The sequence below is a fragment of the Pantherophis guttatus genome, chromosome 5 (genome assembly GCF_059756535.1).
Source record: "Pantherophis guttatus breed Tessera chromosome 5, ASM5975653v1, whole genome shotgun sequence".
NCBI classification, from domain to species: domain Eukaryota; kingdom Metazoa; phylum Chordata; class Lepidosauria; order Squamata; family Colubridae; genus Pantherophis; species Pantherophis guttatus.
In genome coordinates, this window is record NC_142067.1 from 105,775,812 (window position 1) to 105,799,588 (window position 23,777).

General features: G+C 39.5%; 1 protein-coding gene across 2 annotated transcripts in view; it reads right to left on the reverse strand.

The window, feature by feature from the left end:
• Positions 1 to 22,366, reverse strand: part of NALCN (sodium leak channel, non-selective) — a 229,762-nt gene extending 207,396 nt beyond the window's left edge. The window contains exons 1-3 of one of the 2 annotated variants that reach the window (XM_087871524.1): positions 22,174 to 22,366; positions 4,483 to 4,629; positions 2,358 to 2,540 (exon numbers count right to left, since the gene is read on the reverse strand). In XM_087871524.1, coding sequence (XP_087727650.1) covers positions 2,358 to 2,540; positions 4,483 to 4,590 — 291 coding nt within the window. In that variant the 5' untranslated portion in view covers positions 4,591 to 4,629; positions 22,174 to 22,366. The remainder of the gene's footprint in view (positions 1 to 2,357; positions 2,541 to 4,482; positions 4,630 to 22,173) is intronic. The other variant, XM_087871523.1, reaches the window with a different exon arrangement.
• Positions 22,367 to 23,777: the final 1,411 nt, after the last annotated feature.

A 23,777-nucleotide genomic window follows, 5' to 3' on the forward strand; every position in this document is an offset into this window, starting at 1 on the left:
GACTGGATAATTTTTAATTGCAACATAGTTCTTTTCCACAATGGTAACAGTATTCATAATGAAAACATAAGGAAACATAAATAAAGGCCCAGCTTCACATTTTCCTTTCATCTGTAAGTGGTGGGAAACTCCTTCAGGAAGCCAAAATATTACATCTCTGACTGTTGAAAGTTACTGTCATAAAGTGATCTGATTTGAGATCCACAAAAGCATGTTGATGTTTATAACAAGAAGAAATATCCAGATACTTGAGATCTTTTATCCCATCGCCCTTTTGTGCTAATGTATAGCTATATCCAGTTTTATCTGAAAGCTGAATTATTGCTGGGGATTCCAAAGGGTACATAGCTAAAGGCTTCAACATGCATCCTACTTTATGGGAAACCACAACCGAGCAATAGATTTAGATTTGCACATTAACATTTACATCACTTGTCTCCCTAGAAGCCTACTTCTGCATTCGGATTCATTGTGATGGGATAAGAATAGGTTATGCCTAATATATAGCTGTGTAATCTTGATTAAGCCAACTGACATAGTTACAGTATGTTATACTTTTTGGTACAGCTGAGAACCTATGACAGCAATTGTGTTAAAAATCCAATGCATCAAGATCTAAATCAATAATGTTTCGTGACAGCAGCAAGAGCAAAAAGAAAAAGAAAGTCATGTTAAAAAAAACGAGGTTACACAACTTTATGGTTGGTTCAAAACATACTCCAAATACTAAGCAATGAATTCATTTGACTGAATTGCAATGAATTCATTAAACAGGATAATCACAATCACAATGTATTTTCGTACCACTCACAACTTATGGAATTCCACCCCAAGAGGACTAGAAGTATTGTCTCGCTGAGGAAAAAAAATAAGGCTGAAATCTGCATGATTTACATAGGTTAGAGTATCAACCTTTTACTGATGCAAAATTTGGGGTATCTTACAGATTTTCTTTATCTGAGGCACACAGACCTTTGATAAGGAAAAAATAGTGTTTATCCATGTTAAAGTCTAACAAGGCTTCTATAATTTTCACAGCAGTATTTAAAACTTTTCAAGGCTTATATTGATTCCAAAGTCATCAGCTATAATCAACTACGCTGATGTATCTTTACAATTACAGATAATGCAAAATAGCATCTGAAGACATCTGTTATGGAGTTCTTCCAGATTCTGGTGCAGTCCCAACTCTGGTACAACATAAACACACTCCATCCCACCTGCCCTATCAAATGACAAGTAGGGCATTTACAATCTATATTTTGTACCACTGCCATTTTATCCTTAACAGGGAAATCCATTTCAGCTCAGCAAATGCCATCTCAAAAACTGTAACATATCATTACTTTGTGATTCAAGAGATGGCCTCTGCTGTCACCGGTGGGGCTTTTTAACTTGCCCCTAGCTCAGGGCTGCCATTGTACATGGTAGTGTGATGAAGAAGTTGGAACGCAAAATTGCTGGTTTGTCAGCATATAAAATCCCGAGAGTTTCTAAGAAAGGATGTCTTCTGCCATGCTGGCTGTAAACCTTTTAAAAGTTTCAGTGCATTTATTTGTTTTGGTTTTTTTTAAATAACTGACCTCCTCATTGCATAACTTCCTTTCAAGCTACTGGTGTGTGTGTGTGTGTGTGTGTGTGTGTGTGTTTAAAACAGACATGGACATTTGTTCACAAAAAGCTGATTGGAACAGAATAGAGTGGAATATCACCAATTTCTCTTCAATGTAGGAACAACACAAAAGAAAGTTTGTTCAGGGACAGAGTCAGCAGAACTTGAGGTAGAGGAACAAGGCACCCAATTTGGGGCCTATCGAGAATTACAGCAGGAAAGCACGGACTGCTGGACGATTATGCTCAGCTATTGGTCACAAAATAGATAAAGCACAAAAAAAAATGCCATCTTGATATTCAAAATCTGCAAACAGCCCGTGCTAAATGTGGATTTAATTTAAATTTAATTTAAATTTGGATTCGGTGAGGAAGAATTGGGAGATCAAAAGCCTGGCCGTTTGCAAGACCACAGTTGATGCTCATATACCCGTTCACACACATACAGGCTCCTTCATGTAAAAAAAATAAAATAAGGCTAAACAATGTAATGAAAGAAATGTCTTTTGAGAAGAAGCAAAAAAAGTAAACATAATAAGATGGTCCCGAAGACTAATTTTACAAACAATGAGTATTATGTGTAATAGACATCTTCAGAAGAGGAACATAACATGATTTGGAGAGTTCATTTAGAGCACAGCAAAGTTTACTTCAGTTAATGGGTCCAGTATCTGAGTATAAAAGATATGTAGGTCTTTTTTTTTTTTTTTGGTTTCTGTTAAAAAAACAAATTAAAAATGACTTACCTTGACTATGCCACGGATGTGCATTTTTGCTATCATCTCTGCCGTGTAGAGAAACATCAGCAACGTATCAAGAGCAAATGTCACATACTGAAGGGGAGGATAATGCTCAAAGGTCTTTGGGGTATTCATGCACACCGAAATGACACTGATAATGGCACAGATGCGGAGTAAAGAATGCACCCACTGAGGAATACAAAACAGCAATAAAGTTTTTTATCAACCCGTACAACTATACTTTTCAATGTTGTTTCATGTCTAACAGTTTAAAATAACATCTTGAATGCAAAAAAAAAAAAAAGTTTAGATATTCAAGGCTAAAAACATCTACTATTATAACATATGCTGTAAGAGGAATTAAAATAGTTACTCTTGCTCATTTTGTGTTTCTAGCACTTTTTTTTTTTTGGTTTGTGTATTTTGCTAAGTTCCATTTACATAAAGGGTACCATGTAGATGAGACAGTTTCCCCTTTCCCTCTGCATAAAATTTAGAATAATTTGCATTGCAAATTATTAGGATTTTTGCAGGATTATTAGGACAATCAGCATTTCATTCCATTTTTCATTTGTTTAAAGTCTTGAAATTGCTGCCTGCTTGCCCAGCCTCATGGCTCTCAGTCCAGGCAGGAAATTTTGGGTCCTCCAATAAAAATACAAACGTTTGGTTTTGTTTTGTTTTTTTAAAAAAAACCATTTAATTGTATTATTCTGTTTTTTGAACAGTTGTATTATTTGATTTTCTTTTTAAAACAACCCTTTCAAATATGGTGTGTGGCTACAATAATCCATGTTTCTTGTTGGTTTCTATATTCTCACTAGTGAATTTCATAGTGAGCTTGTATTCTTGTTTTTTCCCTTTTAACAGAATATGACATTTCCGTTTTAACAGAAAGCTTTAGTACTCCTCAGAACTCAGAATTTTTTTCAGATTAATTTTTAAATTTAACAGAATACCTTTGTCCTGTTAGACTGGATTTATGCAAAGTATAAAAAAAGGAAAGGAACTGAAAAAAAATAAAAATAAATAGTAAAATTGAATTGGCCACTGAAGGGATGTGGATAGGATGGTTTATTCATACCAGAAATGAAGGAAAAGTTCAAAAAGCAATTCATGAAGGCCTTATTTAGAGCTGTGCAAAGACAAGGTTTAAAGTGGCCCTTTCAATCCCTAATTCTTCTTCTTCAATTCTATTTATATATTAATTTCCCTAGATAAACAGCAGTTCTAAGAGAAGAAACTGATATCATTTATCACATATGTATGTTTGTATATATATATATATACATAAGATTCTGTAAGATAATATATACATACATACACAGTATGTATGTATACATATATGCGTGTATGTGTGTGTGTATATGTATATGTATATGTGTATATGTACATACATATATACACATACACACATATATACATATACATACATACATACATACCATACATACATACATACATACATACCCTGTTTCCCGAAAATAAGATATCCCCTGATAATAAGCCCAATCGGGCTTTTGAGCGCATGTGCTAAAATAACCCACCCCCCAAAAAATAATCCCTCCCCAAAAATATTTAAATGCATGGGCAGTCTGTCCATGCCATTCCTCTGGTTAGGGTTAGGGGGACAGAGCTGGACATCAAGTAAGACAGCAAGAGGAGCCCTGTCTTGCTCCACGCACCCCAAAATAAGACCTCCCCGGAAATAAGGCCAAGCGCTTATTTCGGGGTTCAAAAAAGTATAAGACAGGGTCTTATTTTCGGGGAAACATGGTACACACATATATACACACACATGGTATATACACGATATATATGGTGTGTGCGTATATATATATGTGTGTGTGTTTGTATGTTTGTACTTCATTTAGTCATCATTTACTATTGATTCATTCTGTCATATTATGGATTAGAAACTCTTATTTAGCTGTTCCCAATAACAAAGTATGTTTTCAAAATCCACTGAATTCAAATAACAGACATGTAAGCACATACTTTTGTTTACCCATGAGAGAAATTTAAGTACATAATTTCCATTGATTGTAGCAACATCAATGGAACTTAACAACGCTTAATTACAGCTTAATCATACAAAGGTAAGAAAGTTAAGGTAGTATATCATACTTACTGGTTTGTTAATCCACAGGATATCTGCATTGTCTGATAAGGATTCATCAGGACCAAAATCTGTTACAGGCTGGGCTTCTACCCTAGAACTCTGTTTCCTTTTCAGCATACTGAAATTAGTTTTGTTTATATAAAACTGTGAAATGTCCTAAAAAAAGGAAAGGGGGGAAAAATCATGCTGCAATCTGTTTGAGAAGATTGAAGTTTATGACATTTGTCCAGATCCCCGACGTATAAATTATGGAAATAAACACAGAAACAAGGCCATTACAGATTTGACTTTACTAGATTAGGCAGGTAATCAGGCAGGTACATTGCAGCCAATTTATTTTACATTATCCCGGTCTTTTTTTTCTTCATTTAGTCATCATTTAGTACTGATTCATTCTGTCATATTATGGAATAGAAACTCATTCCGTTTTTCGCACTGACAAAAAAAAAAAAAAAAAAAAAGGTAGGAATAATTTGTTACCAGAAGTTTGCATGTCACTCCTTTTAAGAGATCTAAATTCCTAGTTTATGAATCCTAGATTACTTGGGAAGAAACAAAGAATACCTTGAGCCTAAGTATGAACAACATGCTAAGGAAATCATTTATTGTTTTGCCACATGGTTTCACTGGGAGCTGGTGCAGATCTTTAAAAAGCTGTATTAATATGCATGCATGTTTAAAACAGACATGTATACATAGATACACATACAATCGAAATATTGCTGTGTTTTGCTATCCATTTGATTACCAAAAGTGGCCACTGAGCAGCTGTTTGCCACTGCCACCAAAATTACTGTAAGTGGCATATTTTAAAGAACAGCTACACACAGCCCAAAATCTGCAAATTAAGTGTGAGCAGACAGCTTATTGATAATAAGCCAAAATTTCCATCCAGCAGAGAGCTATGATAGAAGATAATTGATGTTTCACGATGCTTTCTTCACATTTCAGCCATATCATTGTACAGTATTATTAATTATTGCTTTAACATTTACTAATCATTACTGTAGTTTATTTGAAAAGCTGAAGGAAAGTGGAATTATAGATTTGTGTAAGATCTTTTGTTGCTTGTATATAAAATTTGTTGTACAAAAATATTAAAAGTGATTCTCTTTGCTATATTTGGCTTCTTCTGAGCAGATTTTTAGCTATTACACAAACCATGATTTATATTATCACCTGCGTGTGAAAAAAAAGTTGAATGAAAAGCATTTTACCCTTTAGCAAAAGTAAATAGTGCTGTGTTGAAAAATGCAAAACCATTTATTCATATGTTACAGCAGTTTTCAATAGAAAACACCTGGATACAAGCTGAACTGAACTGGCCGACAGGAAGTCTAATATTAATTCTGCTGATGTGGTCAGGAGAACAGAAATACCAAAAGGTTTGGATTAGCAGAAATAGGTAGATTTGTGAAAGAAGTTTTAAATATTATAAGAATGAATGTGTGAAAGTAGAAAAGATAATAAAAATACTTCCAAATAACTGTGATGAATATAAGTTTTCTTGTAGGAATACATAATGCTAATTAAGCTAAAAGTGAATCATACTATGCTAATATGAATAATGAACAGGAACTCAGTCTTTTTCTATAGATTTGACAATCTAAAAAGTGTAAACGGCTTTCTAGATGGCTTCTTCCTATATCTTAATTTCTTTCATTTAAAACTGGAAAACTGTAGCATAATGTTGGTTAACTGATAACAATTTTAAACCAACCTCTGACAGGTAGAATTGTGGTTGGTAAAATCCACATTAAACTGCAAGTCCCATTTTAGATATAATCATATTAAATTATGATGTACACTTGAAAAGAGGCAAGAAAAGAACATGAGGTACTATTATTCATTCTCCCCAAAGTTTATGAAACTAGAAACTGGGTCCAAAAACTGAATTACTTGAATTTTAAACTTATGAGTGCTTAAAATCTGAAATGATTTTTATAACTGTCTTAAACAAGCATAAGTGTTTTTTTATTTTAAAAGTATTAGTCCTACATAACATTTATGTATATAAACATACACCATATTTTACATTTTCCTGCAAACTTCTCAATTTAGCTATCTTCGAAAATAGTAGGCTCTTGGCACTCTTAGAATTTCTACCCGTGATAGTTGTGAACTCTGGAAATTATAAATTCAACCTATTAAAGAAATACTAGTTAGAGAAGAATTATTTAACTCATTAAATAATGATTAGGTTGATGGTTTGTAATGTCCTGGATCTATCTTTTCCCCTTTTTTGAAGATGGGAATCACATTAGCTCTTTTCCAAACCTCAGATAATTCCCAGGTGCTCCAGGATCCTTGAAATATATGGTTTAATGATTCTGAGATAACATCTGCCAGCTCCTTCAGAACTCTGGGATGTAATCCATCAGGTCCTGGTGATTTGAACTCCTCAAGATCAGACAGGTGTTCTCTTACTATTTTCTTCCTTAGTTTAATTTTTATTTCTAGCCTGACTTTTACTGTTATGTTTCTGGTAGGTTAGGCAATAGTTTCTTTTTACATGATGATTGATGCAAAGAATGAGTTAAGCAGCTCTGTTTTCTCAGGAACATTTGATGCTATTTGTGGAAATGTAAGTCAGAATTCCTATAATACTTGGCAGCAAACCTGACTGTTTACTTAACAGAACACAACCGAAAGTCATGGATTACGCTGTGCAATAAAATTATTGATCAGTCTCTCTCTTGTGGTTTCTGAATATGTGTGAGATACATGTGCATATAAACATATTATTTCCCTATCCCTTGATAACTACAAATGAACATTAAAAAGATAATTTCAGTGTTAACTATCATGGCGCTCCCATGTGACACCTCTCCTGCGTGAGCTGCACTGGCTCCCGGTGGTCTTCCGGGTGCGCTTCAAGGTTTTGGTTACCACCTTCAAAGCGCTCCATGACTTAGGACCTGGTTATCTACGGGACCGCCTACTACCACCAATAGCCTCCCACCGGCCAGTACGCTCTCATAGAGAGGGACTCCTCCGGGTGCCGTCAGCCAAACAGTGTCGGCTGGCGACCCCTAGGGGGAGACCCTTCTCTGTGGGGGCACCTACCGTCTGGAATGAGCTCCCCCCAGAGATACGGAGGATTCCGGATCTGCGCACCTTCCGCCGCGCTGTGAAGACTTTTTTATTCCATCAAGCGGGCTTGGCCTAATCTCCTCCCTCTTTTAATATGTAAATTTTAATCTGTTTTTAAATTATTGGGGTGTTTTAATCTGTCTGGGCCAAAATGATTTAATTTGATTTTATCTGGTTTTAAATTTTGTGTATTTATGTATTTTATTGCTTGGCTGTTCACCGCTCTGAGTCCTTCGGGAGTAGGGCGGTATACAAATCAAATAAACTAACTAAACTAACTAACTAACGTAGGTCTACTTCTTTTATCTTGTTCTGTAAATCAATTAGAGTATCACACTATGTTGTTCAGATACAGCTTACCCTTAACAGATAAAACCCCGAAATATTATCACCAGCTTTTCCAAGAAATTACAGCTTTCCATAAACCTACAACTTCTTGAAACTTTTTGAAACTCATAACAGCAATGGTAGGCAAGTGAAGGCTATGGTCTGTTTGCATATTATGCCATAATATTCAAGAACTGAATGTTAATATACACAATCTGGGTAAATAAGGTAAACAAAACAGATTCTAATACTTATTTTGACCAATGAGCTTGATGATAATTTATTAGAGATTAACAATGTTACAGATCTACCCACTGAGATTTTGAGAGGGAGGGCAAGGGGTTAAAGCACCAAGCTAGAAACCAAGAGGTCATGAGTTCAACTCCTGCTTTAGCCACGAAAACCAGCTGAGTGACTAATTCTGATCTAAATATGTAGATAGACTAGCAATTCATTGAGTAGAACCTAAACTGCAAATTAATCTCACTATTTTTCCAACACCTAGAACTCTAGAGATCAGACAACAATTACCTTCACAGCATCTTTTAATGTAATAGATATCCATGGAACTTCATAAAATCCCCATTCCATGCAGCCATGTAGAATATAACTACCACAACAATGGGAAAAAAAATAATTTCCCAGTACATTAAAATGTCTTAGAAATCACCAGCAGATTACGTCAACCACCAGGCACGATAGCAGCCATAAACCAACAAAATGCCATCTTAAACAAACCCAAAGACACAACTAAAGAAAGAACAAGAATCATATACAACATACAAAGCAAAGATTGTGAAAGCCATTGAGTAGAAAAACTAGGCAGAAAAATTAGCAGAACACATACATGAATAGACAGAGGATGATAGTTCTTCAATTTCACACCACGTAGGCAAATTTAATACTGCCCTTGTTGTTCTATAGTAGTAAAAAATCTGGAGAAATCTTGCAGCACTGTTTCCAGCTAACAAATATTATTAAGGGCAAGAAAGGGACATCTATTGCAATTTTTATTAAGTACAATGGAAAGTGCAGAGCTTTTCAGCTAACATTTAGAAGCCTCGCCCCGTTAATCAAGGCTTCCAAGATTTTTTGTTCGTTTGTTTTAAACAAACAGATTCTGCAGCGTGAAATCATTTGAAAGCCACCGTAATAATCAAAACAAATCCATTTCTTATTATAATCATAGGCAGCCGAAGGAGGTAGTGGTGGGGTGTACAGTCGTTAAAAAGTATACAGAATAAAAATCTAAATGTAAAAAAAGTTACGAAACTCACAAACTGTGTATTGATTCACTATGAGTTTATAGCAAAGTCCTGGGTGGTTTTCCAGATTATATCCCTGTTTAAAACAAAAAGACTTCTAATTCTAAACTTGCATTTGCAAAAAATCTCACTAAGCCTTAAAGAAATCAGGAAGAAGTTTCCTCTTTGAAACCACATTCAGATTGTTTCTGGATTTTGTGAAAATATATGGAGCTCCCTGACTTCATGAGAACAGGCATGACACACAATTTCCAATGTTCAGTTTCCATGGAAGCAACAGTGTAATTTGGAATGCAGAGGGGAGAGGAAAAAAAGAAACAACAGAAATTATACATATCTTGATATACTTTTGATAATGAGAAATGTCTGAATAACACTGTTTAGTGATTGAAGAATTCAGAACTTGGCAATTAGGATAATGAATGAATCAAAGATAATTACACTGAAAGGGCATGTTCTGGTTTTGGTCTTTGTGATCTTAAATCTCATTTTAATCTAGTGAGAGTACAAGGAAGGAAGAACCATACGGCAGCCTAATTCAATTCCCTTTCCAGCATACTCGAAATATTAACATGATGACATGAATATCTGAACTATGCAATGTTAATACAGTAAATAATAGTGAAAACTGATCAACTGATCTTATGTTTAAATACGTTGACTCTTTTCTAAAAACATGGGATATAACATGTACACTATTACGTCTCATTCATTTCAACATGTTTTGACATACTTCACTTAAGAATTTCTGCAATTTAACTCGGCTTTACTTTTGTTAATGAACCATTTAATGAACCATTTCAACAACTCGATGACAATCCCTGAACTTTTTTTTTTTTTACTTCAGTTTTGTCCTACAATATTGGTTCAATGACACAGCTCCACATAGGCTCAATTTGGGTGACTTTGGATCAGTCATTCTCTCTTAGTCCTACCCACCTCACAGAGTTGTTCTTGTGGGGAAAATAGGAGGAAAAAGGAGTCTTAGATATGCTTGATTTATTTAAAGAAAGTAAAGGTGGGATATAAATAAACAATTAAATAAATAAAAATAAAAAATAAACACTCTCCCAATAGATAAATATTCCATTTGAATTAATAGTCGGTGAGAAAACATGTATTAAATTTCTTATTGACTGATCACTTCAGAACAACTAGTTCACACATTCAGTGTGCTTTATTTCTAAATAAATACAATAAATACATACAATATATAAAAGATCTAAATAAAAAGGTAAAATATTTTAAAATATTAACCACTGATGTATCTTGCCCATCTTCTTGGAATTCAAGATGACTTTTGTGTGGATCTGTCATTATTTTATCTCCACAGTGATTCTATTGGATAACTAACTAAAAGAGGGAATAACTGTAGCAGAGAAACCAACAAATTCTACATAAAACATTTTACACAAACTTAAATGAAGACCGTGAAACCATGTCATAGGACAAATAGGCAGAAAACCAGCAGATGGTATCCACAAAGACTGCAACTGCAGCTGAATATACCACTTTCTCCCTCAAAGAGGCTGCCAATGCATGGGCCCAGCTGGAAATCATGAATTAAGACAAATATGCAGTTCTCAGTATAATGTTGCAGGATCCAATCTGGGTTTGTACTAGGACCAGAGGTTTAGTCTTCCGAGCTTTTGGGCTCATGCTGGAACCCATCCTTTACTTTACTTTACTTTACTTTTATTTGATTTGTATACCGCCCTACTCCCGAAGGACTCAGGGCGGTGAACAGCCAATAATAAAATACATACATACAAAATTTAAAAAGCAGAAATAAAATCGAATTAAATAGTTGGCCCAGACAAATTAAAACCCCAATCAATTTAAAACAAATTTAAACTTTGAGTATTAAAGATATTAAAAATATTAAAATATTAAAATTGTTTAAAAAGAGGGAGAAAATTAGGCCAGGCCTGCCTGGTGAAATAAAAAGGTCTTTAGAGTGCGGTGGAAAGTGCCAGATCCGGGATCCTCCGTATCTCCGGGGGGAGCTTGTTCCAGATAGTAGGTGCCCCCACAGAGAAGGCTCTCCTCCTGGGGGCCGCCAGTCGACATTGTTTGGCTGATGGCACCCGGAGGAGCCCCTCTCTATGACAGTGTACTGGCCGGTGGGAGGCTATTGGTGGTAGTAGGCGGTCCCGCAAGTACCCAGGTCCTAAGCCATGGAGTGCTTTAAAAGTGGTAACCAAAACCTTGAAGCGCACCCGGAAGACCACCGGGAGCCAGTGCAGCTCGTGCAGGAGGGGTGTTACATAGGAGCGCCATGTCGCTCCCATTACCACCCACACGGCCGCACTCTGCGCCAGTTGGAGCCTCTGGGTGCTCCTCAAGGGGAGCCCCATGTAGAGAGTGTTACAATAGTCCAGGCGGGAGGTGACAAGGGCATGAGTGACCGTGCGTAAGGAGTCCCGATCCAGAAAGGGACGCAACTGGCGAATCAGGCGAACCTGATGAAAAATCCTCCCGGTCACGGCCATCAAGTGATCTTCTAAAGACAGCCGTGAATCCAGGAGGATGCCCAAGTTGCACTCCCTCTCCATGGTAGCCAATGATTCACCCCCAATAGTCTGTGATGGCACCAACTGACTATATCGGGACGTCGGAAACCACAGCCACTCGGTCTTGGATGGGTTGAGCCTGAGCCTTTTCCTCCCCATCCAGATCCGCACGGCCTCCGGGCACCGGGACATCACTTCAAGGGCATCGTTGGGGTGGTCTGGGGTGGAGATGTACAGCTAGGCGTCATCAGCATACTGGTGGTACTTCACCCCGAAACGACAGATGATCTCGCCCAGCGGCTTCACATAAATGTTGAACAGGAGGGGCGAGAAGACCGACCCTTGTGGCACCCCGCATATGAGGGGCCTCGGGGTCGACCTCTGCCCCCCTGTCAACACAGACTGCGACCGGTCAGAGAGAAAGGTGGAGAACCACTGCAACACAGTGCCTCCCACCCGTAACTCTTTCAACCAGTGCAGCATGATACCATGGTCGATGGTATCAAAAGCCGCTGAGAGATCTAACAGGACCAGGACAGAGGAACACCCCCTGTCCCAAGCTCTCCAGAGATCATCTACCAATGTGACCAATGCTGTTTCCGTGCTGTACCCGGGCCTGAAGCCTGACTGGAATGGATCCAGATACGTCGTTTCATCCAGGTGCTGGGGGAGCTGTTGCCCAACCACACTCTCAACAACCTTCGCCACAAAGCGAAGGTTGAAGACCGGACGATAGTTTACCAACATTGCCGGGTCCAGGGAAGGCTTCTTGAGGAGAGGCCTCACCACCGCCTCTTTCAAGGCGGCAGGAAAGTCACCCTCACCCAACGAAGCTTTTATAATTCCCTGGAGCCAACCTCGTGTCACTTCCCAGGAAGCCAGCACTAACCAGGAAGGACATGGGTCCAATAAACAAGTGGTCGCGTTCAGTGTGCCCAGAATCCTGTCCATGTCCTCAGGGGTCACAGGATCAAACTCATCCCAGATAACATTCTCAAGACCTGCCCCAGTCCCTCCCCCTGAGACTACTCAGTGGGAGTCCAGATCTTCCCGAATCTTAGTGATTTTGTCATACAGATACTGAGCAAAATCCTCGGCTCTACCCTCCAAGGGGTCCTCCTGCGCTTCCTGGTGGAGCAGGGAGCGGGTCACCCTAAAGAGGGCAGCCGGGCAGTTATCTGATGATGCAATAAGAGCAGCAAAATAACTACATTTCGCTGCTTTTATCGCCACTAGGTAATTCCTAATATGGGATCCTCACCAGAATGTGCCATTAAGTCTAGGACTCCCAGGTCCTAGTCCAGTATCTCCATCCACACTGTCTCATTGGTAACTCATTATCAAATATTTCTTAATGATCACTTGCACTGGTAACAGGCCAGTTGTGGCTACTAGATACTTGAGCCCACTTCAGAAATTCAAGAATACGATTCAATTTAATTTAATTATGATAAGCTTTTATCTAGTGTCTATGGAGATTCTCAGTCATCCAGGTGAGGATTGTCCCAAAGGTGCTTTTTTCCCATCTGAAGAGCTGAAGAAGCTTCTTAGATGAGAAGCAAAATGTCTTCAAAGGAACACCAGAAAGTCCAGTGGAAAAAAGCACAATTGGGACTTTTATCTAGTGTTCTTATTTCAAATGTTTTCCCAAATGTCTTTGGTCAAGGCTGGGCCATAAGTAATTGCACTATTAAAAAATCATTATTTTGCTATTAAAGAACCACAGGATTGTGTCCAGATGTGATGACATCAACTTGGGTCAGGTTTAAAATTATATTGGCTTGGGGGTTTGGATTTTTTAAAAAAAAATAACTGTGAAAACATTCAGAGGTTTGATGCACCTATCTTGAAGAAAATTACAGCAGATTTATTGCTGAATTTTAATGGCATAAGTAAGGGTTCTGAGAGAGTTATAGAATCACATGCTGTTATAGATTGTCCACTCCTGGTATAAATGCATCATGTCACTCTTCTTCATGCACTTGGACCATCAAGAACTGGCACTGCCATTGACCCCTTTCTGAACATAAATCACAGCATCTATAAATGTTCTTGTGAACTGCCTGTGACTCAAGCAAATGAAGAAGCCTATGCCTCAAAAATGTTTTAAGCGGCACGTATGGTATAGATCCATTTATTTGAAATTGGTATTTATATCACTTCTCCATAAATAAAAAACATTAACGATACAGTATGCAAAATGACATTTGTTTTGCACGTAACATTTTACAAAGCTTTCCATTTCAAGTACTATACAAAAATTACTCCCAGACCTCAAGATGTACTGTTTTGATCATTTCAGAAGTCTTTCAAGCTCAAAACAGCACTGTTTCATGCACTGGGTACTCAAAACAGCTCACAAAGCAGCCTATTTTCAAATCTAAACTTATAAGCTTTGAGCTATTTCACGCTTGAAACATTTTGCACACCCATACCACATATAAGTGTTTCATGCTTGAAACATTTTGCATTTTGAAATATTTTTGCATACCCCAAGAGACACAAGAGGAAAGATGAGAAGGAATAGCAGTTTGATAACAAATAAGCAATAGCATTTTGGCTAAACTTACATTTCAAAATAATAGATTTTTTTTATTACAGGATGTTACAACCTAGAATAAGAGCTAGAAAAGGGACAATTAACCAAGGAAGAATACCTAGAGATAGTAAATAATTATAGAAAGGACATTGGAAAGCTAAAGGTCAGAATCAATTAAAATTGGTGAAAGAGGCTAAAAACAGCAAACATGGCTTCTTTGGTAGGTTTAAATAAAGAGAAAGAAAATATCTCTCTATCAGCTGTTCAATCAAGATGACTAGGAAAGAAAAGGTAATTGACAGCAAAGAAAAGACAGAACTGTTCAAAACTATTATGGTTCAGTGTTCTACTGAATGTGTGGGAATGTGTTCTACTGGGTAATTGTGAACAGTAGGATGGAGGAACAAACTGAAAAGTTACCAAGAAAAATGAAACGGCTATTTATGTTCAATGACTTTAAATTTTAAGATGAACTTCATCCTTGTGTACTGAATGGCCTTTTTGATATACTGGCCGAACCTTTATGATCTTTGAAAAAAAGATCTGCAGAAAGATAAGAGGACCATACACCTGGAGGAAAGCAAATATCCCTATCTTCAAAAAAGGGGAAGAAGATTCAGCAATAGCAATAGCACTTAGACTTATATACCGCTTCATGGTGCTTTACATGGTGCTCTAAGCAGTTTACAGAGTCAGCATATTGCCCCCAACAATCTGGGTCCTCATTTTACCCACCTCGGAAAGATGGAAGGCTGAGTCAACCTTGAGCCTGGTGAGATTCGATCTGCCAAACTGCTGCAGCCGGTGATCAGCAGTACTGCAGTACTGCACTCTAACCATTGTGCCACCGCAGCTCATCTGAAGAACAATCCTCTTCAGTTGGATATCAACACATGGGAAGATTCTAAAGCAGGTCATACACTGATGGATCTATGAGCACTTTGAAAATAATGTAGTCGAAAACAGCACTGACAGGTTTTTGCCATAATTTGTTGATTGAATAGTTTTCTTAGTATAATGGAAGAATGCTGCGGACTCATCTTGATTTCATCTAACACCATGACATGGGATAGCATTATAACCAATGAGGAGCAAAGCAGGATTAATAATTGTACTGAAAGAATAAATTTCTGTTTTTAACTTTGTGGTACATCACCTGTACAACACTTGACTGTGAGATGGAGGGCTATATAAATATGACAAATAAATGAATAAAATCAACTGAATGATGATATTAAATAGAGAGACATGAAGTTCACTCCAGAGTCTTGGATTGAACATTTTTATTTTTCATTTGAATGAAGAAATACTTGTCAAACTTGTAGATAACACAATATTGGGTAATTAGTTATGATCATTACAAACAGAAATAAAATTGAAAACAATTTTGAACAGTTAGGCAAATGGGCTGAAATATCAGTATGAAATTGTGTTCTTAGGAAACCATCTAATGTGAAACACAGAATATGGGATATTTGGGTTGGCAAAAATACTTATGAAAATGATCTTGGCATAGTAATTGATTTCACACTGAATATGTGTCAGCAGTGATACAGCTTGCAAAACAAGCAAAAACTGTTTTAGACTCCATTAACTACAATTTCTAAAACACGAGCAATAATTATTCTGAATTGTTCTTATTTTATCTTGAACAATAGGTTCTGTTCTGGGCATTACAATTTAAGAATTTAGAAAAGCGGTAATAGGACAAAAAGAGAAGGATGGCAAGGATGAGCAAGGGATTAGAAACAAGTTTTAGAAAAGAAAGATGAAAAGAACTGAAAAGTGTTTTTAGTCTTGAGAAGACTGAGACAGCAGATGACAGCATTCTTCAAAAATGTCACCTTGAAAAACTCAAAAATCTATCTTCTCAGAAGGCAGGAATCAAAATACAGATATCCTTGACTTACAATGATTGTTCATCAACTTAGGGCCTCCTTCTCTGCCAGAGGCACCATATACTCTAAATAACAACTGTAACAGGGAGAGCAGAGATTGCGTGGGCAGCACACTTAATGGCCACAATGTCATATTATCATAATTCTGGGCTCAGCTGTGGTCTTAAGTCAAGGACTACTTGTAAAGAGCATACTATAAAAAAGATAGATTCCACTTATATTGGCAAAAGCTCCCAGACAATGAGAGCATTTTAACTACAACAGAGAAGACTCTTCTCCTGGATCCCGCCAGTCAGAGATCCTCAAGAGGCCTTCTCTGTCAGCAATACTAGGGCAGGCTTGTCTTAGCGGGATGAGAGGGTTCATCAGGTTGTTTGGACCAATGCCATGGAGGGCTTTAAAGGTCATAACCAACACCTTGAACTGCATCCAAAAGCAAACTGGCATCCAGTGCTGCTTGCAAAGCAATAGTGTAACATGGGATATTTTACAGCCCACCCACCCCAAAACACTGCTTGTGCTGACATATTTTGCACCAGCTGAAACTTCCAAATGCATTTTCAAGGGTAGCCCCAGGTAAAGCACACTGCAGTAATCCAGACAAGAGATGACTAGGGCTAGAGTGACCAAGTGCAGGGAGTCCTGATCAAGGAAAGGCCGCATGTGGTGCATAAACCAAAGCTGTGCAAAGGTTCTCCTAGGCATGACCGCCACCTGATCTTCAAGCAGGAGCTGTGAGTCCGGAGAGCCCCTAAGTTGCAAACTGGATCTCAATGAGGCAGTGCAACCCCATTCAGAACTAAAGATGTCAAAGACCAAGATCTCGAAGTTCCAAGCACCCAAAGCTACTCAGTCTTGCTAGGGTTCAGTTGTAGCCCACTGTCCCTCATCCAGGCCCCTTCAGCCTCCAGGCCCCCTGAAAGGGTAGTGACAGCATCACTCAGTCACCAGATGTGGAGATGTAAAATTGAGTACCATCAGCATATTAATATTTCAACCCATAGTGACGAATGATTTCATCCAGTGGCTTCATGTAGATCAGGGGTATCAAACTCAAGGCCCGCAGGCCGAATGTGGTCAGATCTGGAAAATGTAAGGGGCCGGCCCGCATTGCTTTGGCCCAGTTTACCAGCATAGCTTCAGCCCAGTCTACCTGCGTCGCTTCGGCCTGGTCTACCCGATGTGAAGAGGAAGCATCGGGCCAGTGTGGCTTCGGCCTGGTCTACCCAATGCAAAGAGGAGTTTGGGGAATGGTGTCAACCTGGCTATGCCAACCCAGTCAGCCATGCCTAGTGAGTGGCATCAACCTGGCCACGCCCACCCAGTCTCCCCGAGGTCAACCACAGCCCTTATGCGGCCCTCAATGAAATTGAGTTTGACACCCCTGATGTAGATATTAAAAAGCGGAGAGAATACCAAGCTCTGTGGTACACTGTTAGAGAGCACGACTCTCTATCAACATTGATTGAGCCTTTGCATCTAATTTCCATTAAATACCACTTTATAATACCTTGGTAAGACCCCCCCCTTGGAATACTGCATCCAGTTTTGGATGTTTGGATGTTAGATGTTTAGACTCTAGAAAGAGTGCAGAGAAGAGCAACAAAGATGATTAGGCGACTGGAGGCTAAAACATATAAAGAACAGTTGCTGGAATTGGGTAGGTCTAGTTTAGTGAAAAGAAGGACTAGGGGTGACATGATACAGTGTTCCAATATTTGAGGGACTGCCACAAAGAAGAGGAGGTCAACCTATTCTCCAAAGCACCTGAAGGCAGGACAAGAAGCAATAGATGGAAACTAATCAAGGAGAGACCCAACTTAGAAATAAGGAGAAATTTCCTGACAGAATAATTGATCAGTGGAACAACTTGCCTCCAGAACACTGGAGCTTTTAAACAAGAGATTAGACAACCATTTGTCTGAAATGGTATAGAGCAGTGGTTCTCAACCTTCCTAATGCCGCAACCCTTTAATACAGTTCCTCATCTTGTGGTGACCCCCAACCATAAAATTATTCCTAAAACCATTGAAAATATGTGTTTTCTGATGGTCTTAGGCAGTGTTTCCCAAACTTGGGAACTTTAAGAAGTGTGGACTTCAACTCCCAGAATTCCCCATCCAGCATGACTGGCTGTGGGATTTTGGGAGTTGAAGTCCATACATCTTGAAGTTCCCAAGTTTGGGAAACACTGGTCTTAGGTGACCCCTGTGAAAGGGTCATTCGACCCCCAAAGGGGTCACGACCCACAGGTTGAGAACCACTGGTATAGAGCTTCCTGCCTGAGCAGGAGGATAGACTAGAAGACTTCCAAGGTCCCTTCCAACTCTGTCATTCTGTTATTCTGTTTAGTGACCGTTTGAGGTTACAACGGCACTGAAGAAAGTGACTTATGGCCATTTTTCACACTTATGACCATTGTATCATCCCCATAGTCACATGATTTACATTTGGATGCTTGACAACCGGTTCATATTTATGACTGTTGCAGGGTCCCAGGATCATGGGACCATCTTTTGCGACCTTCTGACAACCAAAGTCAATGGGGGAGCCAGATTCACTTAACAACCGCGCTACTAATTTAACAACTGCAGTGATTCGCTTAACAAACATGGCAAGAAAAGTCGTAAAATGGGACAAAGCTCACTTAGCAAATTTCTCACTCAGCAACATAAATTTTGGGCTTAATTGTGGTCTTAAGTCAAGGACTATCTGTATCTCTGTTCTCAACATCACACTATAGCAAACTACAATTGCTGATGTACTCTAAAGAAAATATTGCTAGTTAATGGGTATGAAATGGGTATGAAACAAGAACCCTGGTGGCGCAGTAGACTAAAGCACTGTTATTAACATCAGCTGCCTGCAATTACTGCAAGTTCAAATCTCACCAGGCTCAAGGTTGACTCAGCCTTCCATCCTTTCAAAGGTAGGTAAAATGAGGACCCAGATTGTGGGGGCAATAAGCTGACTTTGTATAAATATATACAAAAGTATGAAGGCTATTGCTTAACGTATTGTAAGCCGCCCTGAGTCTCCGGAGAAGCGTGGCATATAAATCAAATAAAAAAAAAAAATCCAACATAGTTTGAAGCATACTTAACCATCAAAGTTCTTAACCAAAAGCTTCACTCAAGTCTGTAATGCAATTATAAACTATCCCATGTCTAAATTACATTAAATTTAATTTAATTTTTAAAAACTTTTTCCTTTTCTTAATCATGCTTTTATTGTTACATTATGCAGAAATGCTCTGATATTTTGCAGCACAACCTCATTCAAAAGCTAATCTTGAGTTTATTACCAAATTGTTGTACTTAAGATTTCAACATATTGGCGAGTAATTAACACAAATATTTACTCTACACTGAATGTATTTGTAAACCATTGGGCGTATAAATTGGCATGGGGATATTGATTGATTTCATGCACCGCTTAACTGTGATTTATTGAATAAGTAATAATTGATCAGATTTGTTCAGCACACAACCCCATAGACAACAGTTTAAAAATGTAAACATCTAAGCTTTGAGTTTGCACACCACAGTTAGTTAAAACCAAGCAAGTTTCATATGATTTAATGTGATTAAAGGATTCTGTTATTGAAAATTAATATTCAGAAGCCTTAGGCCTTCTAAAAGTATAGTTTGAAGGCAGAAGTGAAATCCAGCAGGTTCTGACAGGTTCTGGAGAACCGGTAGCGGAAATTTTGAGTAGTTTGAAGAACCAGCAAACACCTCACCAGAGTGTGGTGAGAATGGGGATTTTGCAATATCCTTCCCCCTGGAGTGGGGTGGGAATGGAGATTTTGCAGTATCCTTCCCCTACTACGCCCACAAAACCACACCCACAAAGCCACACCATGCCCACCAAGCCATACTCACAGAACTGGTGGTAAAAAAAATTGGATTTCACCACTGTTTGAAGGACTCAATGAATAGAGGTATGATTTCAGTCTGAAATAGGAATAAGAGCTGAGTTGTTGACTGATGGTCATCTACTACCACCACCAATCAATGGGGGTCACCCCAGGTGACACTTCATCTAAGAATCTCATGGCAGCCCATAAAACCTAATTAAGCCCTTGCCTAACAGGGCAGGGCTCTAAAATGTTAAGGTGCATCTGTTCAAAACAGACTAGCGCACCACAAGAGTTGTGGTAGCACAGTGGTTAAAATGCAGTACATGTAGTCCTTGACTTACAACAGTTCATTTAGTGACCATTCAAAGTTATAATGGCACTGAAAAAAGTGACCTGTGACTGTTTTTCGCCGTTATGACCTTTCCAGCATCATCTTAATCATGTAATCAAAATTCAGATGCTTGGCAACTAGTTCATATATTTATGGCCGTTGCTGAGTCCCAAGGTCATCTAATCACCTTTGGTGACCTTCTGACACGCAAAGTCAATGGAGAAACCAGATTCACTTAACAACTCGGTTACTAACTTATCAACTGCAACGGTTCACTTAACAACTGTGCAAGAAAGGTCGTAACATGGGGCAAAACTCACTTAACAAATGTCCCACTTAACAACAGAAATTGGGGGCTCCATTGTGGTCGTAAATCAAGGACTATCTGTACTGCAGGCTAATTCTGCTGACTGCCAGCAGTTCGAGCCTCACCAGGCTCAAGGTTGACTCAGCCTTCCATCCTTTCAAGGTGGGTAAAATGAGGACCCAGATTGCTGGGGGCAATATGCTGACTCTGTAAACCTCTTAGTGAGGGCTGTAAAAGCACTATGAAGTGGTATATAAGTCTCAGTGCCATTATATATTGCTATCTGTTATGCCTCAAACTGGCCTGTGATCAGATCCCAATAAAACAGTGGTTTTAACTAAGGGGTGACCTGCAAACTCAAACCTTAGAGGTCAATCATTCACACTTCTCAATCAAGCAGTACTGCAAACTACTTCTACTGACTGCAGTTCGACAGTTCAAATCCCACCACCTCAAGGTTGACTCAGCCTTCCATCCTTCCGAGCGGGTTAAATGAGGACCCAGATTGTTGCGGGGGCAATAGGCTGACTCTATAAACTTCTTAGAGAGGGCTGTGAAGCGGTATATAAGTCTAAATGCTATTGCTATTGTTTGTGGGGCTGTGAACCAATTTCCTTCCCCCACCATCATACATCACCCTTTAGATTCTGAAACTGGGGCTTCAGGAAGACCTAGCATTATTTTGCCCCTGAACAGAATATCTATCTATCATCTATCTATCTATCTATCTATCTATCTATCTATCTATCTATCTATCTATCTATCTATCATCTATCTATCTATCTATCTATCTATCTATCTACCTACCTACCTACCTACCTACCTACCTACCTATCATCTATCTATCTATCTATCTATCTATCTATCTATCATCTATCTATCTATCTATCTATCTATCTATCTATCTATCTATCTACCTACCTACCTACCTACCTACCTACCTACCTATCATCTATCTATCTATCTATCTATCTATCTATCTATCTATCTATCTATCTATCTATCTATCTACCTACCTACCTACCTACCTACCTACCTACCTACTTATCATCTATCTATCTATCTATCTATCTATCTATCTATCTATCTATCTATCTATCTATCTATCTATCTATCTATCTATCTATCTATGTATGAGGGAGAGCTGGCAGCTTCCTTATTTTCTCCACGGAAGGTGCAGAGAAGCTTGCATCATTCCAGTCCCAGGTAAGGAGCCCATCCGGGATCTCCCGTGACCAAACCGGAGGACAACGAGGCCTCTTCAACGGGGGAGAGGGGAGAGGGGAGAGGGGAGGGGGCGCCACTGCACCAGCATTTCTCCACCCCTCCAAGCTTCCTCCTCCTCCCCCCTTCCTCCCCCCCCCAAAAAAGCACCTCTTCGCCTTTCTCCAGCAACCGCACGGCGCCCCACCGTCAAGGAAGCGGCCGCCTCCCCCGTCGAGCAGCCTGCGTCGCATCCTTATCTTTGCGGGAAGAGAAGCGGCGGGGGGGGGGCAGATGCAGCAGGGGAAGCGGATCCCACCAACAACCCCCAAAGCCCGAAAAGCCCGCAGACGGCAACCTACCCGCCTGCCTTTCCCTTCATGGCGTTAAGGGACCAGGATGCTTATTTGGTGATGTCTTCGCCGGGAGAGCATTTGGCGTTATTATTATTATTATTATTATTAATATTATTTTTTTTAAAGCCGGTCTCCCGAGGCGTCGGCAACCGGAGAGGGCGTGACCCGCGGGGCGGCCGAGGAAGGCGCCGCACCCGGCAGGCAGGCAGGCAAGGGGGGCGAGCTTGGTAGCAGGTTTCTCCTCGCTGGCTGGCTGGCCGCAGCCTTGCGGTCGCCCGGCAACCGCGCTTCCCTGCGAGCATCTACCGGCGGCCGGCGGGAGCGCGAGAGGACACGCGCAGACGGCGCCTCCTGCCACGAGCGGGCGCGGGGCTGGGCTGGGCTGGGCGCCGGCGGCCTGGCTGTCGTCCCCTCACCTTGGGGTCGGGTTCCCGTGGGGCTCGTCCCCGACCTCCCCGCAGGAGAGAGCGAGCGAGGGAGCGAGCGGCGGAGGGAAGCCCTGCCGCCTGGGAATGAAATGAAGGTGTTGGCTTTGGTAATAATGCCGCAGCCGGAGGAACTGCGCAGGGTTCCGTTCGGGAAGTGGAGAGAGCGTGGATGGGGGGGCTTCTTCGGCCAGGCAGGGAATCTGTGGCCTACTCGCTGGGACCGAGCTGCAGAGCTGGGAGTGGCAGGCCAATTGCAAATCGCAGGCCACCTGATTCACTGCTCCTGCCTTGAAAGGAAAGCGAATTACTTTCCTCTGTTTGTCTACCTATCCTACCTATCTCTCTATCATCTCTCTCTTCTACATCTGTCTGACTTTATCTATCTATCTGTTTATCTATCTATCTATCATCTATCTATCTATCATCTCTCTCTGTCATCTCTCTTATACATCTGTCAATCTATCTATATCTATCTATCTGCTATCTAGGTATCTAGCTATCATCTATCTATCAATCTATCTATCATCTCCCTCTGTGTGTGTGTCATCTCTCTCTTATACTTCTGTCTGTCTGTCTGTCTGTCTATCTTCTATCTATCTATCATTTATCTATCATCATCTCTCTCTCTGTCATCTCTCTTATACGTCTATCTATCCTCTATCTATCTATCTATCTATCTATCTATCTATCTATCTATCTATCTATCTATCTATCTATCTATCATCTCTCTCTCTGTCATCTCTCTTATACATCCGTCTATCTATCTATATCTATCTGCTATCTAGCTATCTAGCTATCATCTATCTATCAATCTATCATCTATCTCTGTGTGTGTGTCATCTCTTATACGTCTGTCTGTCTGTCTGTCTGTCTGCCTATCTATCTTCTATCTATCTATCATTTATCTATCATCTATCTATCATCTCTGTTATCTCTCTTATACGTCTATCTATCCTCTATCTATCTATCTATCTATCTATCTATGTAGTTTTATCATAAAAGGTAAAACACAAAACAGATAAGCAAACAAAACAAAACAAAAACATACAACAAAAGAGAAAAATCGGTGTACAAAAAAGAGAGAAAAACGTAATCCAAATACCATATAACATTTAACATATAAGATCCAACCCAGCTGAACGCTGAAACACCCTCCACAGTAATTTCTCATATTCTTTTTAC